The sequence below is a fragment of the Sorghum bicolor genome, chromosome 4, assembly GCF_000003195.3.
Source record: "Sorghum bicolor cultivar BTx623 chromosome 4, Sorghum_bicolor_NCBIv3, whole genome shotgun sequence".
NCBI classification, from domain to species: domain Eukaryota; kingdom Viridiplantae; phylum Streptophyta; class Magnoliopsida; order Poales; family Poaceae; genus Sorghum; species Sorghum bicolor.
The window spans coordinates 59,378,246-59,399,156 of NC_012873.2; the positions used below are offsets into that span (position 1 = coordinate 59,378,246).

Here is a 20,911-nt window from a genome sequence, read left to right on the forward strand (position 1 = left end):
CGCCGATACCGCCGCTAGCTCCCGTAAACTATCTGGCCAACCTTCCTCTCCTCGGTCAGTTCCTTCTAAGGGCACCAGAGTTGGGGAAGAAGGGGATGGCGTGGCTCACCGAAACCTAGGCGCTCTCGGAGATGGGGAAGAGAGAGGGTGGGCGTGAGCGCAACAAATCGGGCCCTCCTTCCCTACGTGCATTGGATGGGCAACATGAGCGTGCATGCTCAAAAAGAAGTGTTTCCTTTGCATTTAATAAGCTGCCACATAAACACTTTTGATGATATGACAACGCTTCTACTGAGTAGCGACTACAGCGGCAGCTTTTACTTTTTACCCTTTTCAACCATTGTAGCAGTAACGGCTTTTGGCAACAGCAGTCAGCTACCAAACATCCAAAAAAAAGAAGTGACTATGATAGGAACAAAACTCTCTTGGTACGATTAATTAGACCATAAATTAAATATATATGAAGCTATTGAATGAAACTTTTCATTGAGAGTATGTGCTTCATTCATGTTTTGTTTCATTTTATACACGACATGATAGTCTTCAAAATAATGCCTCAAACTCTCAACTAAGACGAGACGAACCAAACATACCTTTACCTGTGATTGAACCAGCCATCAGTCGTGGACTCGATTAATACTAAGTTGATGCAACACATCATTCTAAGAAGCATATTAGTGGTTCTAACCCAGTATCAGCACATTTGCTGATTTGTTGTGAGAGAAAAACACTGTTAAATAGCTGATAGATTCGAGCGAATACGAGCTGTTCCATGAAAATTCATCATCTCTCTCCTTCTGCTGACTAGTGACTGCACGCTGCGCGGGGCAATTCGGTTCTATTCAGAAGCAATCAAGCAACAGCCGGTTCGGCGGCGACCGGCGAGGCGAGCGCGGAGCCTGCCCCTACTCTTCAGGCTAGTACCATAGTACTGTACGTCGCTGGCCGCCGAGGCCGCGTTGATCCACTCAAACCTCTGCGGTAGCTTTTTCCAAACGCGGCCACGTTTAACGACTCACACTCGCCCACCGGAGTAATCCCCGTCGTCCGCCACGGCCCCCTCACCCACCTGGTCTGTGGTCTGACGCCCGCGCCCACTCGGCCACTTGGAGGGGTCGCGGCCAACACAGCCCGGTCCGCCGATCCTAAGGCGCCCGCGAGGCCGCGACCAAGCTGTCCGCGGCTAGAAAAGTACGGCGTGGAGTCGTGGACCGAGTCGCCCTGCCCGCGCGGTTTAAATATACAGCTCAGACGCTCAGTGCCCGCCCACCGAGCTCGCAGATCGCAAACCAGCTCAGCAACGCCCCCAAGATCACACACGCGCAGACGGCAGACACAACACTAGCGCACGCGCATACACGCAGGCAGGCAGGCAGGCCGCAGGCGTGCAGGCAGCCAAGCACACGCTTGGAGGCTCGGAGCACCGGCTTGGGGCTTGGAGACAGAGGAAGCTGCCGAGAATGCCGGGCTGCCTCGGCGGGAAGCAGATGGACGGCGCAGCGGCGCCCGGCGGCGTGCACCCGCGGTACGTGCCGGAGCGTGGGCAGGTGCTCAGGGGCGTCCTGGGCGCGCTCTTCGGCTGCTTCCGCCCCGCCAAGACCCGGCCTCTGCCGCGGTGAGCGCGGCCGCTCGAGGCTGGAGTAATTTTCGACCGCCGGCCGGTGAAGGGCGCGGCATGCGATGGACAGCTCGTCCCGGAGGACTGCGGATGGAGATGGAGGCCCGGAACTGAAGCCATGAGGCTGGCATCTTTCCTTTCTCCATCCATTAGTACTGTAACGACTACTAATGTACTGTACTTGGTTTAAAGAGGAGCTTTGTCATCGAAGTTTTCCTTGTTGCTGCGTGAGCTCAGTTTTTCGGTTGTCCATTAACCAGGGTTACCGTATCATTTGCCCCATGAATTGTAGTATTGTACTGTGAGCTCTGTTTCTGGCGCTTAATTCGACTTATCGAAGAGGCACAAGAGAGAGAGAGTCAACGAAAGGGGTTGCGTGTCTGCAACACCAGACAACAAAAACAAACTTCTATACGTAGTCCTTGTTTAGTTGTAATTTTTTTTTGCAAAATGGAACTGTAGCGCTTTCGTTTGTAGTTGACAAATATTGTTCAATCATAGACTAACTAGGCTCAAAAGATTCGTCTCGCAAATTACAGATAAACTGTGTAATTAGTTATTTATTTTATCTATATTTAATGATTCATGCATGTCCCGCAAGATTTGATGTGACGAGAAATCTGAAAAATTTTACAAAATATTCATAGAACTAAACAAGGCCTAATCCTATATATTATACTAAAAAGGACACACACAAGAAGAGAAACCGTCAGCGAGGGTTATATATAATCTGAGACTTGCGTATACGAAGAAAAAGAACTGCATGAGATAGGACAAAGGCCTTGTTTAGTTCCGAAAATTTTTTGGATTTCGCTACTGTAGTACTTTCATTTTTATTTGACAAATATTGTCCAATCATGAACTAACTAGGATTAAAAGATTCATCTCGTAATTTACAGACAAACCGTGTAATTAGTTTTTGTTTTCGTATATATTTAATGCTTCATGCATGTGTCGCAAGATTCGATGTGACGGAGAATCTTAAAAACATTTTGGATTTCGAGGTGAACTAAACAAAGCCAAAATAAAATGACGAGAAAAGTCTTAAAGTCAAAGTCAGCCTTTAGACTTGCCTTTTTGGACTTGTTTTTAGTCCTTTCTCTCTCTGTCGCAAATCGCAATGGTGGGGGTTGGTGGCGGGATCCATATCTATCTGCAGTTTTGTCATGGACTCATGGCTGCAGTGGTAGTGAGGTCTTGTTTAGTTTCCAAAAATTTTCAAGATTCTCCATCACATCGAATCTTGCGGCACATGCATGAAGCATTAAATATAGACGAAAACAAAAACTAATTACGCAGTTTACCTGTAAATCGCGAGACGAATCTTTTGATCCTAGTTAATCTATGATTGGATAATATTTGCCACAAACAAACGAAAGTGCTACAGTAGCGAAATCCAAAATTTTTCTCAAACTAAACAAGGCCTGAGATTAGAAATTTCAGCATTATATTTTCGTTCATATGTACTCCCTCCATTGGAAAAAAATTATATAATTTTAACATAGTATCGAGTTAAATTGTTTTAAAATTTTATACAAAAAGAAAATCAGAAATAAGTATTACATTCATCATAAGATAATATTTCTTAGTATACAAATATTTTTCTATAAATATTAATTTAGAATTATATCTTTTCTGGACCGAGGTGGTATTTACTAGTGTTACATTGCTTAAAAAAGGCAGGCATGCACGATATCGCCATGTGAATCAGACAGTTGTTCAGAACGTTGACCCAGAAGTCGACGCCAAGCTTTGGTCCCCTTGGCATGGCATTTGCTAGCCCAGCTGGCACTCTGTCGTCACACAGGACTCTAGTGCTGATATACGCAGAGTGTTTCTGGGCTGAGGCCTTGTTTAGTTTCTAAAAAATTTTACAAAATTTTTCAGATTCTCCGTCACATCGAATCTGTAGACACATGTATGAAATATTAAATATAGACAAAAATAAAAACAAATTGCACAGTTTGGTCGGAATTGACGAGACAAATCTTTTGAGCCTAGTTAGTCTATGATCGGACAATATTTGTCAAATACAAACGAAAAGGCTACAGTGTCAATTTTGCAAAATATTTTGAAACTAAACAAGGCCTGAAACAATTTGAGCCTTGTTTACTTACCATTTTGCAAAACGGTAAAGATTTACAACACACCGAATCTTAGGCCAGTCTGTATAGTTTTATGGTACAGTTACCAAGACTATAAACTAGGTAACCGAGCCACATAAGTTTCATGGGGATGAAACTCCTATCTCATCTGATGAAACTTCTTTATTTAATGGCCCTACCAAGTCAGCAATTTTGCTTATGTGGCACCATATTTAATGTGCATGACATTCTCATAAAACATGCATTGAGACTGACCTTATAATACATACATAGATCATTAAATACAGATAAAAAATAACTAATTATATAGTTCGTCTGTAATTTGCGAGACGAATCTTTTGAACCTAATTAGTTTATAGTTAAATAATAATTATCAAAATCAAATGAAAGTACTACAGTGATATTTTGCAAAATTTTTCACCAACTAAACAAGGCCTTACAACATAATACTAGTACTAGTATTCTGTTTTTCACACCGATTGGAGTATATATACGTCCTTTATTACTCCTTGTGTTGTCTTCCTGTCGCCGCTTACAGACAGTCTTTGTCTGGCCAGACCTGTGACAGCCGATCGATTCTGCACTCAGAAGTCTAAACCAACACGTCGACACTGCCAGTGTGAAATCAGAAAAAGTCGACGACGACTAGACCGTCCATGATCCACCACGACCCTGTCCGCCGTCGCGACTCGCGAGCCGGCCGGTTTGCTTCCAAGGACGGCATGCGATGTGATGCGGCTCACTGGACCTGTGGCACTGGCTGAATGGCACGGACGGATTGATACTAAAGCTGGCGTAACTAACGCATGCGTTGCATATTTGCATGGTTGATGGTTCGGGGTCGAGGTTCAGTGCACGAACCTGTCGTAATCTATATATATAAATATATATATGACATATATTCGCGTCTCGTACCAAAGTTGTAAACATGACGCGCGCGGGACCGCCACACTTTAGGCTTTGTTTGGACGTAACCGGATTCACATCAATCTACATGTATTGGGTAGGTTAGAGTAGAATTTGAACTAAATTTCATCCAAATCTACTCCAACAAATATGGATTAAGTTGAATCCGTCGACATCAAATAGCCTTAGCTCACCACGGCAACCGCATGCGACGGCGACGGCGACGGCGACGGGTCCGGTGCCACGCACGGCCGGTATGCTTTTGTTGCGGCGAGGCAAATGGATGGGGTCCCTGGGCGGCCGCCCGGTCCGCATGGGTCCGCAGACCCCACCGTGGATTTCAGTGCTCCAAACACACGGTGGTGACAGAAATCAACGGAGTTTTGTGTTCAGTGCTCCAAACACAACACACAATCATAGGAGTAACAACCTGCGCACTCCCTCTACCAAATCTACGGTGGTGACAGAAATCCATGCCGCTTTTACTCGCATATACAGGCCTTGTTTAGTTCAAAAAAAATTTGCAAAATTTTTAGATTTTTCGTCACATCAAATTTTACGACACATGCATGAAGCATGAAATATAGATAAAAAAATAACTAATTACACAGTTTGCATGTAATTTACGAGATGAATCTTTTAAGTCTACTTAGCCTATGTTTGGATAATATTTTATATTTTGTAAAAAAATTTACAAGTAAAGAAGACCATAGTCGCATCAGGTGATCAGGCTGAAAAGGGCTCGAGTGGAGGACAGAAGGGCTCACGGCAGGCAGCAGGCACGCACCTTTCGCCGTCGTAATCCGGAGGGGAGGGGGTCCCCGCGCGGCGAGCTTTTCCCACGGCCAGGGCCCAGGGGGGGACAGGTGGCGCGCCTGGCCGGCAGCCCGCCGCTCCTTCCCTGCAACTTTCCGGCCTCGCTCCGCCCCCAAATCCCAAGAGCTGATGGGGGCAGCGGCGCACCCAAGCAAAACTGTAAAAGAAGCTTCCACTCACTCGCTCACTCCCAGTTGGCCAGCCAGTAGCTCAGTTCGCCACCACTTCCCCGCCCCAGGCCAGCCAGAGTTCCCCCATCAGGCGAATCCGTCCGTCCACCCGTCGCCATCGCGAGCCTCTTCTGCTGCAGTTCTCGCCTTTTTCTCCCTCCTTTCGCTCGCTGCCGGCTCGGCCTCATTCGGGCATCCTCGGCGCGCACGCCACCGTCCGCGGGAGCGAGGAGCAGCAGTAGCGCAGTGCAATCTTATAAAATGGGCACGCACGGCACAAGCCGCGGCCTCACTCTCCCGGCGTGCTCGCGCTCCCCACCTCAGCTCAGCTTCAGCCCGCCGCTCTCCAAGGTGACCAACGCCATGAGTCCCGGAGGTGGGCGCGTGGGGGACGGCAGCGAGAAGCCGCCCCCGCCGACTCCGGGAGCACATCCCCGCTACATCCCAAAGAGAGGGTCGGTGCTGAAGGGGATCGTTCGCGGCGTGCTGGACCTCATCTCCACGCCGATCGGCGCGCCAGCGAACTCCGGCGGTCACCGCGTGCGCCCGGCGCCGGTCGGGGAAGGAGGTGATGGCGCGGTGCAGGGGAAGTAGGTGGATGGGAGTGGGATTTGTTTGCGCGCTCTACGGTGACGATCGGCTCTCGACGGCCCACTCTTTTTATATGGGCCGTCTGTTCTAGTTACCTCCTGCCTGCTGCTTTGTTTGTGTTGTCGTAGCATCTTTGCAGTTTGTTCTTAAAACTTCTTATTACGCATCGTGGGTCTTGGTGTTTATGTCTTGTCTCAAACCACACTACTAGTGCTTCTAGAGCCTGTGCTGTATTTTGGTTTCTGCAGATGATTTTGAGCAACTGAGGAGGTATCTCAGGTGCCGGTCACTTCAATTTCCTTGTGCTAAGTGCTTTTCGGTTTTTGAGATGCTTATATTTTTCGGTTTCTGAGATGTTCCATTTCATAAGAAGGGCAGCCGAGCACCGTAAAAACGAATGAGAAAGCAAACTCTACAGGTTCAAGCATGTATGCAGCTACTAACAAGCTTTGATGCGACAGCCAACGCTACACGAGATGATCTCCCCGAAGAAGCCATGCGAAATGATCAGAGTTTGCATGCATTTCACGGACTGACAATTTTTAGGTCCAGCCGTCCAGGTTGTGGATTTTACCCTTTTCTTATCTTTTTTTTTGATTGATTGAAAGAACGTGAGTTTACTTAACCTACCCTTCGTTTGTCAGAATCTTGTCCAGAGCTCGTAATTCTCAAGTTTAACACGAGATGTCAGACTCAGCTTGTACATGGAGTTTGTTTGTCCAATGCCAATTGCATTGGCAATGAAAAAAATACTAGTAAAACTTATTCAACCATGACTCATCAATTGCTAGTGTTGCATTAGTTTGTAAAGGTGACGTAGAGCCAATCGAATCTTTCCTGGAATACAATTTTACATGCATGCCAAAGTTCATGCAACCATGCCGGACGGATACTTTTGTTTCCCCATGATTGTCATCCAATGTCAAAACCCATAAGCGAACTGCGGATAATATAGTTTTACTGTTACAATTGCATCTCATTGGTCCACAAATTAGGTAGTACTATATAAAGCGTACTCTACAACTCTAGTGCTGTTTTTGCACCTGGAATCGGATACTACAGATGCTAAAGAAAAAAAAGAAGAAGAAATGATAATCAATCTGGGCAAAACCATTTCGGTTTGTTTCTGGAGTATCCTACACCTGGCCCTCACTTGAAGCCAATCACCTCCATCAGGTTTTGAGCAAACCGTTGGACTTGGATCAGAAATCATTTCTGACACCGTTGGTTGGGTGACGATTGCTTGAAGTGGCACAAATGAGTACATTAACAAGAAGATGCAACGGAACAAATCCAGATCAAGGCAAAATGTCTAGACAAAACTGCTGGATTATGCATGTTATTGGCTCAACTGCATTATCCAACTATGTTACCATGCTGAATGTTTCGTATCTATTCCTGAACCACGATCTTGTAAAAGATGTGACAACCACAAAAAAGCTTCTGTCAGTGAACCAACTGAACCAAAATCTTTGGACTAACCTTTAACTTTCTTGGACCTCTTTGGGAAAAGCTTGTGCCCCTCAAGGTGAACCTGTTGGTGCATCTGCTCCCATATCAAGTCAAACTGGCTATGGAATTTATCTTGGTACCACACCTTGACCTCAGGATAGAGAAAACCTGGATCAGCATTCCATACATCTCTCAGTGCTGCCCTGCTGTCAACTAATTTTGGACCGATCTTCATCCTGTTAAGAAGATCACCTACTCTTCGTTGCCTGGCAGGCCCCAACACAACACATGGTGATAGTGCCAGGAAATCCTTAACATCCCGTAAACATGGCAGAACATCCCCTTTAAGCAACGCACATGCAAATACTTGCAGCCGGCTTGTGTTATCTTTGATAGGTAAGCTATGCAATGGAAGCTGCCAATTATGTCGAGAAAAGATCGGACTAACGTAACAGTAGACTTGGTCATTCAGTGGGTCATAATACGGTTTTGGATCTTCCAATGGCGCAGAGAAGGTGCAGAGAGAACTAGCATACTTTAAAAGCCACCCTGGCTTTACAGTTGTTACACCATGCATGTATAACCTCTTTGTATTAAGTAGCTCCGAGTAAACTACAAGCTCTGGGGCAACTTGGGCAACAGACGATGATCGGTGCAGATATATTGTATCATCAAGTGCACAAGACTGATAACGAACAGCTCGAACCTTTCGATCAGCTTCTGATAATTTGGAATAGGTGCGAATCCTCCTTGCAACTCTATCAGCCCATCCAGCACAAATTCCTTGCCCAAGAAGTTCCTCTTCATTCAATTGCAATACTTTTTTACTGTGCTCATTCCTCCAGGCCTGTTCAACATCATCAGAATCACCCGAATTCCAAGCAAATTCCTCGCAAAACTTGCTGTGGTGAAATATTAACCGCAGAAGCTGCTTTCTCAATTTTGACATCTCTTCCATGGTTTTAAGATGAAGTGAATTAGCTCTGCAGAATTCCATTGGGTTTTCTGACAACTCAAAGAACTGTAGGGCACGGGCAATGGTTAAAGCATCACTGCTAGGGTTAGAAAATTTTTCCCGTGCCTCTCTAACCACAGCCTTGAGCTTCTTCTGTCTCTTCCTTTCACATGGACCATTAGCTTCCGGATTAGTGTTTTCTTCTGATTCACCATTAGTATCACATTCATCCAATTGCTTGAGAAAAGGATTAGTAAAACTCAAAGCTGATGCAGCAGCAGCAGCATATCCCAGTATGAAGTTAGATCTAGCAAAGCCTTGCTGCTGGCTCTTCAAATTCTTAATCACTGTCAGAAGAAGACGAGAATGTCTTGGGCTCATGGGGTACTGCGCCATAGCCTTCCCCATAGGTGTAAGTTTTCCATCACTATAAAGTGCTTCCAATGTCTTTAAGCAACGGTCAGCTTCAACCAAACTTTCCTTGTTTGGAGGTGTAGGGAAAGGAAAGTTCTCAACCTGAAATTCATCATATGATTTGTACGAGCTCAAACAAGGCTAAGAAAATATTATTATCTGATAGAAGAAATTAGAAACTTTAACCTTGGTACCTTATCAATAGACATGAACTTGAGCATCAGAACAACACCTTCAACTGGAATTTTCTTAATCTCAGGTTCAGCGAATTCAGGGAATAAATCGTCTTTACCGTATGCTGCAGCTGAGTAGAGACGGTAACAGTGCCCAGGCCCTGTTCTTCCTGCTCTTCCAGCACGCTGGGATGCTGATGCCTTGCTTATCCATTGGACTTCATAACTTGACATTCCAGTAGCATGGTCATAATTCTTAACCTTTTCTTTTCCAGTATCAATTACATATTTTATGCCCGGAATTGTTAGAGAGGTTTCTGCAACATTAGTTGCCACCACAACTAATCTTTCTCCCTCTGGGGTATCTTGAAACACTTGAAGCTGTTGTGAAGCTGGTAACATTGCATAAAGTGGCAAAACACGAAGTCGACCATGCGAAACAGGCTGATGTTCTGTGCATTTACTAAAACAACTAACTGAAGGACTGGTCTTTTCTTCACCTTTAGCATCACTTGATTCCTCAGCACTTTCCAGCACACTTGGTATTCCCGAGAGAGCTCCAAATGACGCCTTCAACGCAGATGAGCTCTCAGCATCTTTCAAAAATGCTAATACTGGAACATCCTCTTCCGTAGTTTCAATAGTAACAGACTCTTCGTCATCAGTTTCACTATCCATTTCACTCTCCGTTTCATTGTCAGAAGAATCAATATTTGGCTCAGCATTCATACCATCGTCATCATATGAGGAAAACATGTCATATCGGTGCTCAGATTCATTTCTATCAATATCATATGCTTCAAAAATTTCCTTTTCATCTACTTCTGGGCATGGGCCATTATCTTCACCATCAGTTTTCTCAGGATTCTTAGCAGTTTGCACCTTGGATGCTCTTCGCAATTTCTTACACAAGTAATCCACTTCTCGTTGTCCAGTGACAAATACCAGGATTCCACCTGGTGGAAGCCTCTTGTGGATTGACATAACCTTTTTATAAGCTAGCCCCAAATAATCATCATGTGTCCTCTTTGAGAAGTGAACTGTTACTGGAAACTGTCGCACAGGTACCTTAACCGCTGGTGGGATCACATCAAACAACCTTCTATTTGAAATGAAGTCCTTCAACTGCAGAGTAGCACTCATGAGCACCACCTTTAACTGACTGATTTTATCCTCTGGTTTGATCTTAAATCCGGATCGTATTTTTTCCTGCTGCTTTGCATACAAATCCTGCCATGTGGCAAAGGTTAGCAATGAATATTTTTCATTTCATTTATATGAAATAAAGTTTTAGTTCAAACCTTGCGAATCTTTATAATTCTAGAAAGCATCCCAATAAGTATATCTGTGTTCAAGCTCCTTTCATGTGCCTCATCCAATATGATCACCGAATAGCGCTTCAACAGAAAATCACCCTGCAGAAGGTTACTAAATCAGATGATGATGAACAGGATTAGATTACATGTTACCTATTCAACGAAAAGAACATAAATTTTTCACATATACGTTTCTGGATGTCCAATCACTTTATACATAAGTTATGGGAGACAATCGTTTCTGTGATCACACAATCATGGAGCATTCAACTGACTGACATAATAAATTGCTGACGCATGAATAAACATTGTTATAACAGTTTATGTGGACCAGTAGACATGATAAGTTTACAGTACACTACAGTTAAGATCTCAAAGGCTGCAAACATATCACTGCAATTCATTTCTTTGTTAAAGGCTTTCCTTTAAGCACAAGTGACCAGGATGAACAAAAACTTGAGTGAAGAAAATATGTATATTATAATAAATAAAGAAATAAATAAATAAATAAATAGATTGGTAGAAGCAAATGAGATAAGTAGATAGATAAACAACCTGGATTTCTCGCAGCAAAATACCATCTGTCATGAACTTGATGGAGCATTCACTTCCTACCTTTCTATCATGCCTAACTTGAAAACCAACTTCTCTTCCCAGCTTAAGTCCTAACTCATATGAAACCCTCCTAGCTGTGGCAAGAACAGCTACACGTCGTGGTTGTGTGATACCAATCATCCCTTTTCTATCAGCTCGATCACTAGTGCCGAAGCCAGCTTCATATAGGAACTGTACAACACAGAAAGCATAAGTAACAATGACAGATTTGGCTGTTGGACAGCTAACATATGCAGATAACACCAAAAGTCTTAGTTTGAATACACATTCAAGAAGCATCATGCGTGCACACATACTGACCTGGGGAACCTGAGTAGTTTTACCGCAGCCAGTCTCTCCGCACAGAATTACTACAGAATTTTCATAGATAGCTTCCATTATTTCCTGCTCCATCATTATTATTGGGAGATCCCTCCTTGCCTTCTCAACCTCATGTGGTCTTGACACAGGTACAACAATTGGAGGATTTATGCACTCCTGTACAGCATGTTCCCCTTGTCCTAGTTCTTTACCCTACCAAAAAAAAGGAACAATTATGGTCAATGAATTATATTAAAATAAGTACAGCAGGTTCTGATCTACCAGCAGGTAAGGACTAAGGATAGGTGAAACTACCATTCTTTTGAATAATCTAAACATTGATGAGCATGCATAAAATGAGCTAAATATATAGTTTGGATCAGACTATTTACCTGCAAATCTAATTCTGCTCCAGAACAACTTGGAGTTGACAACTGAATTTTCTGATTTGTCAACATATGAGCATCATCACTAGGCTCTTCAGTTTTTGGCTCTGGAATGCCAGCTCCAAAATCCATAACTGGTTGGCATTCAATAGCTTTCACTGGACCCTTCTTCATTCCATTACTACATTCTCTTCCAGAATCCAAAATTGGTGCTGGCTCAACAAACTTTGATGGGGAAACTTGCTCCACAACATCACTGTTTTCAGGAACTTTTGTATCACCATTTTTCTTGAATAGTGAGAGTTCTTCAGGAATATCCAGACCAGCCTTTGAAAACTGCACAGCACGCCTCCGTTTTTCTTTCAAAGTCTCAGCCTGCAGTATAATATAGCTCTTTGAGCAAATGCACTAGTATATTGAGAAAATAACAAAATTCTGAGTGTGGTAGGGTTGATCTCCCATACTTGACCAATAGTCCCTGAAGCATGCAGCAGAGAATGTGCATCCTCTGAGATCTTGTGCTTCCTATCATATGGGATCAGTGTTGTATAGTGGCATCAGAAAAAGCTAGCATGGTAAACAAGTCAACATGCATCATTTATAACAGAATAAGTTAAGGAGCATACTGCAAAACCTCGATGCTTTTAGCTTGTAGCAGCTTCTTTTTCTTTTCCTCCTGGATGCAACCAAACCAACATAGCTGTAAATGCCTAATAACACACACACACACACACACACAGAGAGAGAGAGAGAGAGAGAGAGAGAGAGAGAGAGAGAGAGAGAGAGAGAGAGAGAGAGAGAGAGAGTACAAATTGGCAATGCTAAGTGGCGCACCTCCAATTTTTGCAGCTTTTTCAGCTTCGTCTTGCTCATCTTTGGGTCTTCCTTCTTGGCTTTCTTACCATCCTGGAAATTTAGTGTTTTCAGAGCACACATATGCAATCCTAACATTGGGTGCAATGGAGTTGCGAAGGAAAATCAATAAACCGGGCTCCAAGTCAAGCTGACATTACCTTGGCTTTCCCTTGCGCCTTGTTCTTCCTTTTGCAGGGCAAAATCAGGGCGTTACTGTCTTCCATGCTTTAGTTGCAAAGGCCCCAATCTCAAGCAAAGCTCACACACAAGCGACGACGCGAGCATAGGCCGCCTGAGACCAGGGGAGAACCCAGTGAAAGACACGGGGTGTACTGCCAAAAAAGAAACGAAGTTATTACTAGGCATAATTCACGTATACACTTGCAATTAGATCAAGTCCGATTACAAATAGCCAAATGGCTTACGTCAGGCTTTGAGTGCTGCTCGGTGACGCACAGCAGGAAGGGAATAGAAGTTTAGGTTAGGCTTTGAGTGCTGCTCGGTTTCGCACAGCAGGAAGGGGAGGGAAGGGAAGGGAAGGGCGGGCGGGCATACCTGTTGGGTGCTCGTTGCCGGAGAAGGGCCCGACGAAGAATTGCGGCGGCGGCGGCAGCCTAGTAGAGCACGCGGGGGGACGAATAGACCAGGGGGCAGGAGCTGTTCGGCCGAGGGGCAGCGGCGCAGCGCAACCGCGGTCCGCGGGCCTCCTCCTGACATGGGCTGAGGTGAGGCAAAAGGATAGCACCACAAATTTAGCCCATACGGCCCATCTACCCTTCTCCTCACGTCTCAAGGCCCAGGACTGTGACCCTCCTTTCTGACCTTCTCGTTCCGGTCGATACCCCCGGTCCTCCACCTCCACTCCCCAAGTCCTCCACTCCTCTAGATCGCCGGCCCCTCGCTCGGCTCGGCTATGGCGGCCGGCTCCGCGGCGTCCCTCGTCGCGGCGGCCATCTGCCTCGCCCTCGCCGTGCTTGCGCCTGCCGTTCCCGGTGAGTTGGTCTTCTAAATTCATCGCCTACTCTAGTTGTTTGGGCGGAAATTGCTCAGTCGAATCGAGACGATCGCTTGCTTCCGTTGCCTACTCTGTTATGCGATGCTGAGATTCTAGGGTAAATCTTATGGGCCTTAGGTTTTAGTAGGTCACAGTACGACTTCCAGGTGAATTGGGTAGTAGAGTAGCAGACCTAGTTAGCTCTAAAGCTTTGGCAAACTCCGTTGTTGTGCTGGTATTTGAGATTGGAAGCTAGCAAAGCCTTGCTGGCTCTTCAAATGATTGTTGACACTGCTCGACTACAGCTTTGGATTATAACTGGTGTGAGTTCTGTTGTTAAAATTGAAACCAAACCAGGGGTTAGTTATTATTTTTTGTGTATTTTTACCTAGTTCTCAGTACCTGGGAGATAAGAGTGACATGTTTGGGGCATATGGCTGTTCTATAGCTCTTCATATTTCTCTACACGCCTATTCTATTGTAACTGGATGTTGCTATTGCCATTTCATTTTATAGGAGGTGGTGCCACATTGGAGTCAGTTCCAGACCTTGTGAAGGCAATGTACCTAAACATTGAAAGCTCCCCTTGTGTGAGGCTGCTGAATCTTTCTGGTGAAATTGGCTGTTCTAGTGAGTCTCCACTCTACACTTATGTAGTCTGGCATCTTCTGCCATTACTAAACCTGATGTCCCCATGTCATTAAGAGCAACTGGTTATTGAAATGACTTTTATGCTGTCAGATCCTGGAAGTGAAAAGGTCATTGCACCGATTGTAAGATTCAGAAAAAGCAGTGATCAATTGATTCAACCATCCACTATTCTCCTTCCCTTAGATCAGATGTCAGATTTCTTTCTGAGGTACATGTAAGCACAACTGAAGTTGTTTGCATGTTTCTGAGTTTGTATGTGCTTGTGAAACATGAGGTGTTGAAGTTTGCCTCTTTGCCTTCTAAGGTCGTATAGCCTTTTTGGGATGTTAAGAGATGATAATAATATCTGGGTGCTATTATACAGGGTATCCAATGATCCAGAACTTTACCAGAAGGTGGCTGGTGTATTGATTGAGTCAAATGGTGTCAACGGTGACTTACAAGGTCAGTATTCTGAACCAGCATCTCTCTGTTTTCTTGAGTGTTATTTTGCATATTTTTGCCTGATCCCTAAGAATGTACTGTTTATTGCTATATAGAGCTGTCACCTGATAGAAAATTTCCACAAGATGATTTTGCACCCTACTCAAATCACAGCCATGATTGGAATCTTGCTGTAAGTAACAGGGTTGGTTACACTGGTGCCACCAGCCACCCTATCAAGAGTCAAGCATGCTGCTTCCCTGCAATGTAAAAGTTAAATCTTGTGTTTAATGTGCCTCAGTTACTCTATTATTTTGTAGGGATCAGGTATCATGTGGAACAGATATAACTTCCCTGTATTTCTACTTTCGGAAGAGAGTACAAAGACTCTTCAAAAGGTAGTTTTCCATCTTCTTTGCTGCATACCTTTTTATTTTCAAAGCCCTGTTTGTCTAATCTTTTGTTCCACATTTATATATTGATGATGACTGTCGATAAAAGATTTCAGAAAAAAATGAGAAGACTAGCAATGGATATAGAGCAAATGTTGCAGAATTCGACCTTGTTATGCAGGTTTGGATTCTTTTTTAGTCCTTATTATGTCTTATTGACAACAGAAGGATGACCTTTGATCAAATGGGACTATTCTTCTTCTAATTGACATGAACTTCAGACAACCAAAGCTCAAACACATGATTCAGCATCCTGCCTCAAAGAACAATCATGCTTGCCCCTAGGAGGACACAGGTGTGTGTTTTCCCCTTAGAGGTAGTTTTCAAGTTGCATAATCATGTATACACTATACGCTAATACAGTAAATTTCAAAATTGTCTGTCAGAAGCTACTATATGTACCTGCAGAGTGTCATACCTTTATATTTAGTATTTATATATTATATCATTGTTTAAATCCTCGTATTTGAAGGGCAGTGTATGGGCTTCATTACCGCCACTTAAAAATGGATCTACGGAGCATCAGAAACCTTTAATATTGGCTATTGCATCCCAAGACTCTGCATCGTTTTTTCGGGACCGCAGTCTTGGTTCAGATTCTCCCATATCTGTAAGTTGCTAGTTTGCTAACGGTTTGCTATTGTCCTATTCATATTATTTATTTGTGCCAGATAAATATTTTGAGTTGTTTCACAGGGATTAATTGCCTTGCTCACTGCTGTTGATGCTCTTTCTCACATTCATGATCTAAGCAACCTTAAGAAACAGGTATGATGACCACTGAAATTTTGTTTGCTAGTTGCCTCCATGCTATTATGCTGGATATTCTTTTCTCTCTTACTTAGAGCAGGTATCCAGCAGATCTTATCCACCAATTTATCTTTTCTTCTACTATACTTGTTGTGAGGTCCAAGCTACTGTTATCTCTTTTAATGTTAATACTCCCTCCATGTTCCTAAAGGAAGTCATTTTGAGGTTGTCTTAAGTCTAACATTTTAAACTTTGACTACAAATAAATTCTTTTGGGTTGAGTTTGAAAATATGAAAGTGATGTAAGTAGATTCATCTCGAAATGTAGTTTTATAGAAGTATATATAAACTATATTTTATAAATATTTATGGCAAAAAGTAGTGGTCAAATTTGTTTTTGGAGACCGTGTCGATGTCCAACGACTTCCTTTAGGGACATGGAGGGAGTCTACCTTAGCTTACACATGGAATGGTACATCTAATGTGGTTTTTCATATCACTCTCAGTGAAATTATGTGTGACTGGTTCCTGAAGCAACATCTTCTTCCTGACATTTTCTCCATTTCTCATACAGCTTGTGTTCGCTGTTTTTAATGGTGAGGCCTGGGGTTATCTTGGTAGTCGGAAATTCTTACAGGAATTAGATGAAGGTGCTGCTTCTGTGAATGGAATTAGTAGCTTAATGATTGACCAGGTGAGTGCCAGACAAGTTAATACAGGCAGTGGCAGACTCAGACTATTGTTAGTTTTCAAACATATATAAAGGCTTTGTTTTCAGCACTTTTTTGGTCATGTGTTATGATATTTGCTTTCTGCAGAGTTTATGTCTACCAATTGTAATGAATACTCTTTTCCGAATTTTACTGACAGCTTTAAATCACAAGCGATACACATCTACTTGAATACCATTCCCATCACTTTTGTTATCTGAGCTCTTTCTTTGGACAAATTTAGGTACTGGAGATTGGTTCTGTTGGCAAGGCTATACTTGAGGAATATCCATCGTTTTATGTGCATGCTGAAGGGGTAAGGATTTTCAGAAGTGCACTGTAACTGTATAAGAGCTGAAATGGCTGATTGCCACATGGTGCAGTTAGAATATTGCATTCAGATATTTTTTTTGTGATGTCTTAGTGCTAGTGCATTGTTATATGTCAAAACAACCGTACCATTTTCTTTACACAGTGATTTTTGAGCTGGCCAATTTTGATCATGGAGATTAAATTTGTTCTAAATTGTAAGTGGCTTTGGCTTTCTCTAGGTACATATTTTTTAGTATGTATCTAAGACAGTGTATATCTTGGTGCATAGCAAAACCTATGCACCTAGAAAAGCCAAAAACAACTTATAATTTGGAAAGGAGGAAGTAGTTACAGCCTGGCAATGTAAACTTTTAGTATTATAAAGAATTCGGTAATCAATAACTGAATACATCTACTGAACTTTTGTGGTGAGTGTCTATGGGACATCTATACAATCAACTTTGGTTGCACTCCCTTTGATTGACTGTGAAGAAAAGAACCTCCCCCCCCCCCCCCAACCACCACAACTATAAAAGAATTTCTATGCAAACATGGTTCATTATATCTTGTTATGAACATACGTACACGAAGATATCTACCAGAGTAATTGTGTTCCTTTCTTCAGTGAAGGCACAAAGCACACTGGGTGTCCAACTAACAGTCATGCATGTATAGCGATTAAAATTGCAATAAAAATGGTGCTTATAGTAGACACAATTCTTTCCTATTTATTATATTTTTCCTATGCTTGTACAGAATTCATCAACTTCAAAGACAATATTAGATGCACTGCAAAGCGCCAGCAAGTCACTTGGTTCTGACAATGTTAAAGTAAAACAAGCAGCTTCATCAAATCCTGGTGTTCCACCATCTTCATTAATGTCATTCATAAGGAAGGTAAAACCACTTATGCTTACTAAATATATGTGATTCATAGTTGTTTCCTTCGCTTGAGGAACTTTTTTTTCTCTCTTAACATCCATAACATTATTGTTTTCCAAATATGTTTTATTTGAAGACTTTTGCTCATGATCTGTTGTCAATTAATGAATGAATGTAGAATACATCAACTTCTGGAGTTGTGTTGGAGGATTTTGATTCCCATTTTTCCAACAGATTTTATCATAGCTATCTGGATAACCCTGGTAAGATAATGCATGAATCCGACAACATTGCTCTTGAAAATCCATCTGTTAGCATGTGACATATCTTTTTTTTTTCTGCAGTAAACATCAATTCTTCGTCAATAGCTGCAGCTGCTGCTTTGGTTGCCAGATCACTGTATATTCTTGCTAATGATGGCTCAGTTGTCGATCTCATAACACTAAACACTATAAAAGTGAATGTTTCATTGGTCGAAGAACTTATTGGATGTCTGCTTACTTGCAATCCTGGTCTTTCTTGTGGCCTTGCGAAAAGATTCATTTCTCCAAGCAATTCCTGCCCAAGTCATTATGTTGGTGTTTTTCTGGATGACCCTTCTGGCACACAGTTTCCTTCATACGCAGATGACACGTCTCGATTTGTATGGAACTTCTTGGCAGACAGAACTTCTAATTTAGCGGGCAATAAAAGCTCATGTACTGGAAAGTGTGCTGATGAAGGTGAAGTATGTGTAGGGGCAGAGGTGGAGGGTGGAGGTAGATGTGTTGTATCTACAACCAGGTAACCTGTGTTTACTAGTTATGCTTATGCAGCTATTTTTTTTGTTGCTTTTATTATCTTCAGCTGCTGCTGAAGAAACAATTTATTGAATCCAGAAGAAACTCTAGTTTTAATACCTTTTTATGTCAGTTAGCCAACTTATAATTAATTCACTTATAATCCTCGTGTTCGGCAAAAGGTTGCCATTATATTTTCACCTTTTCTCCACTTGGAGACCTACTGAGTATTGCAACACATCACTTCTCAGGTATGTTCCTGCTTATTCAACTCGGGTGAAATTTGAGAACAATGCATGGCACATTCTTCCAGCGAATTCGTCAGATCCAATGGGTGCTGCAGATCCTGTGTGGACTGAAAGCTACTGGAACACTATTGGCCTCAGGGTCTATGCCGTGCAAGATTCAGCTTACGATTGGCTTATTCTTCTTGCCGGGCTCATTATCACTGCTGCATCTTACTGCGCTGTACAGTTTGGCACAACATACATTTCAAAGGTGGTGAAGCATGACTGAAACGTCAGTGGGCTGCTACACTGATTCTGGGTATTTAGAGCTGGAAATAGAACTAATTGAGCTGGCAATTTGTAGAACATTAGCAGCACATGAGACAGGGTGATTGAACTACGAGAAAGCCACAATGAATTATGAAGCCTTCCGGCTAAGCTAAGGAGGAGCCAATGGATGCAGTCCGTCATCATTATGCGGACGTCCAGGTTAGAATTAGAAGCCCCTGTCTTGGGCCGATGCAATATGAAAGTGTAGTGACCCTGGCACGTTTGGTACTGAACTGGTAGGTAGATTATGAGACGCCTCTACCTCTAGGTGGATGTTTCCAGGAACGTGTGTTTTCCTTTGTTTGTGGATGCTGCGTACTCAGTTTTGGTTGCGTATAAGCCTGTTCCTCTCTCCAATGGATTTGCTGTTGCGCACACCAATTATTATACTGGTACACGCATGCTGATTGGATCTTGTATCGTGTTTGGTTTCACCGCTCCAGTTGTCAGCTTATCTGAAAGTTGCTCGTTCGTTCCCTATCTTATCCTCCACCGACGATGGGATCTTCGGCATATCTGCCATGTGACCCATGTCCACCGTTTTGCATGCCTTGGCTTAGACCTTGTAGTCTACTTGTCGAGCCATCTTGGGAAGATGATACCTTGTGTTTCTGCAGTTCTGCTACATCTCCAAATGTACAAAGAGAACTACAAAGTGCTCGTTGTGCAAGCGAACTTAAAAACTAGTGCAGTACGTTACTGCATGGAACGCGACGCGCGGCGCAGATCCTGCGGCGAACAAGCGACAGATGGGAGGGGAGAATGGGAGATTCCTCTCGCGGTCGCAGCCTTGTTTGCAACGGCGCCAGCGCAGGACAACGAGGCCACCGCCCACCGGGCCTCTATCAGTATCACCCTGTTTTTGGCGTGCTCGATCACACCAGAATTATTCTAATCATCATCAGGCTTACAAAAAGTGAGGTTAGCAACCACGGTGGAGAATCTGTGTTGCTGTTAACGTCGTTTCTGATTCACACGGCAGCAGCATTAATTTCTTTAGTTGCCAAATCGAGCTACCTTTTCACTTACCAACTCGTGATTATCCTGTACAGAGTACAGGCTACAGAGTTAGGAACTCTCAGCAGATCAGTAGCGTGTGTGCACCAAAAAGGTCAGCTGGATGCGTGTCAATGTGTATAGTGATACCAACTAGAAAAAGGTGCCGTAGTGGTACCACCGAGCCTAAATAATCAACGCTCGTGTGTTTAGGTCCGGTGGAATATTTTGCGAGCTTTTATGCTCAATGAGCTTGCAGTTTATTGTACTATATACTGTACATATGTTTGTGCAAGTTGATATCAAGAACGGGTTGAAATTGGACCAATCCATAGAAACTCTATGAAGTCTATGCAAACTTATCTGTCTATTTTTATAAAAAATGTTACTAGTTGCCTCTCTCTTTGTATGATTTATTGTTGCTTCGTCCCTACATGAAATGGTGTTATGGTATCTGTTTGATCAGACATGACACGGCAAGCTGAGCCACGATAATAATTAATAACATGTTCATACATCACATGGCCTCTTATTTAGGTAACTGAAATTATAATTATGTGTACGCACAGCTTCTTATTTAAAATCTGTTGGGATCCATTAAACTAAATAAGCAAGTATTTAGCTGGGTTGTTTGGATCCTCTAGTTGGGTAGTTCAATTTAATTAAACTATTATAATCGGATATAGTTTTTCTTTTACAGTTACCGTAAGCTCTGGTACATGCAATTTCCAAA

General features: G+C 43.0%; 3 protein-coding genes across 5 annotated transcripts; 2 read left to right on the top strand and 1 right to left on the bottom strand.

Annotated features, from left to right (window-relative positions):
* On the top strand, positions 5,512 to 6,501 carry LOC8068611. The gene has a single exon (XM_002452543.2). It carries the CDS (start codon positions 5,877 to 5,879, stop codon positions 6,207 to 6,209), a length of 333 nt encoding a protein of 110 aa, XP_002452588.1. The 5' UTR covers positions 5,512 to 5,876; the 3' UTR covers positions 6,210 to 6,501.
* On the top strand, positions 6,469 to 19,636 carry LOC110435048 (nicastrin). Of its 3 annotated transcripts, none has more exons than XM_021460359.1 (16): positions 6,469 to 6,766; positions 14,183 to 14,296; positions 14,408 to 14,531; positions 14,682 to 14,761; positions 14,857 to 14,933; positions 15,061 to 15,138; positions 15,242 to 15,313; positions 15,414 to 15,487; positions 15,670 to 15,802; positions 15,889 to 15,960; positions 16,517 to 16,636; positions 16,897 to 16,968; positions 17,721 to 17,861; positions 18,025 to 18,109; positions 18,191 to 18,629; positions 18,877 to 19,616. In XM_021460359.1, exons 1-16 carry the CDS (start codon positions 6,604 to 6,606, stop codon positions 19,139 to 19,141), a joined length of 2,109 nt encoding a protein of 702 aa, XP_021316034.1. In that variant the 5' UTR covers positions 6,469 to 6,603; the 3' UTR covers positions 19,142 to 19,616. The 3 variants fall into 3 exon arrangements, with proteins under 3 accessions (XP_021316034.1, XP_021316035.1, XP_021316036.1); XM_021460360.1 differs by having other exon boundaries at positions 14,408 to 14,525; XM_021460361.1 differs by lacking the exon at positions 6,469 to 6,766 and adding an exon at positions 13,497 to 13,664 and having other exon boundaries at positions 14,408 to 14,525; positions 18,877 to 19,636.
* On the bottom strand, positions 7,024 to 13,382 carry LOC8075744 (ATP-dependent RNA helicase DEAH13). Its single transcript, XM_021460358.1, has 11 exons — positions 13,228 to 13,382; positions 12,831 to 13,004; positions 12,652 to 12,723; positions 12,444 to 12,493; positions 12,282 to 12,342; positions 11,824 to 12,192; positions 11,432 to 11,644; positions 11,072 to 11,302; positions 10,502 to 10,615; positions 9,222 to 10,430; positions 7,024 to 9,129 (listed from the first exon to the last, which is right to left on the bottom strand). The coding sequence occupies exons 2-11, from the start codon at positions 12,894 to 12,896 to the stop codon at positions 7,684 to 7,686; spliced, it is 3,831 nt and encodes a 1,276-aa protein (XP_021316033.1). The 5' UTR covers positions 12,897 to 13,004; positions 13,228 to 13,382; the 3' UTR covers positions 7,024 to 7,683.

Bases quoted from the DNA above. Each gene is read 5' to 3' on its own strand.
- LOC8068611 (XM_002452543.2), top strand. From the start codon at position 5,877: ATGGGCACGCACGGCACAAGCCGCGGCCTCACTCTCCCGGCGTGCTCG.
- LOC110435048 (XM_021460359.1), top strand. From the start codon at position 6,604: ATGAGAAAGCAAACTCTACAGGTTCAAGCATGTATGCAGCTACTAACA. The intron at 18,110-18,190 runs GTAAGATAATGC...TTTTTTCTGCAG, and splicing joins TAGCTATCTGGATAACCCTG to TAAACATCAATTCTTCGTCA. The intron at 18,630-18,876 runs GTAACCTGTGTT...ATCACTTCTCAG, and splicing joins TGTGTTGTATCTACAACCAG to GTATGTTCCTGCTTATTCAA.
- LOC8075744 (XM_021460358.1), bottom strand. From the start codon at position 12,896: ATGGAAGACAGTAACGCCCTGATTTTGCCCTGCAAAAGGAAGAACAAG. The intron at 11,303-11,431 runs GTCAGTATGTGT...TGTGTTGTACAG, and splicing joins AAACTACTCAGGTTCCCCAG to TTCCTATATGAAGCTGGCTT. The intron at 10,616-11,071 runs GTTGTTTATCTA...AACCTTCTGCAG, and splicing joins TTTTGCTGCGAGAAATCCAG to GGTGATTTTCTGTTGAAGCG.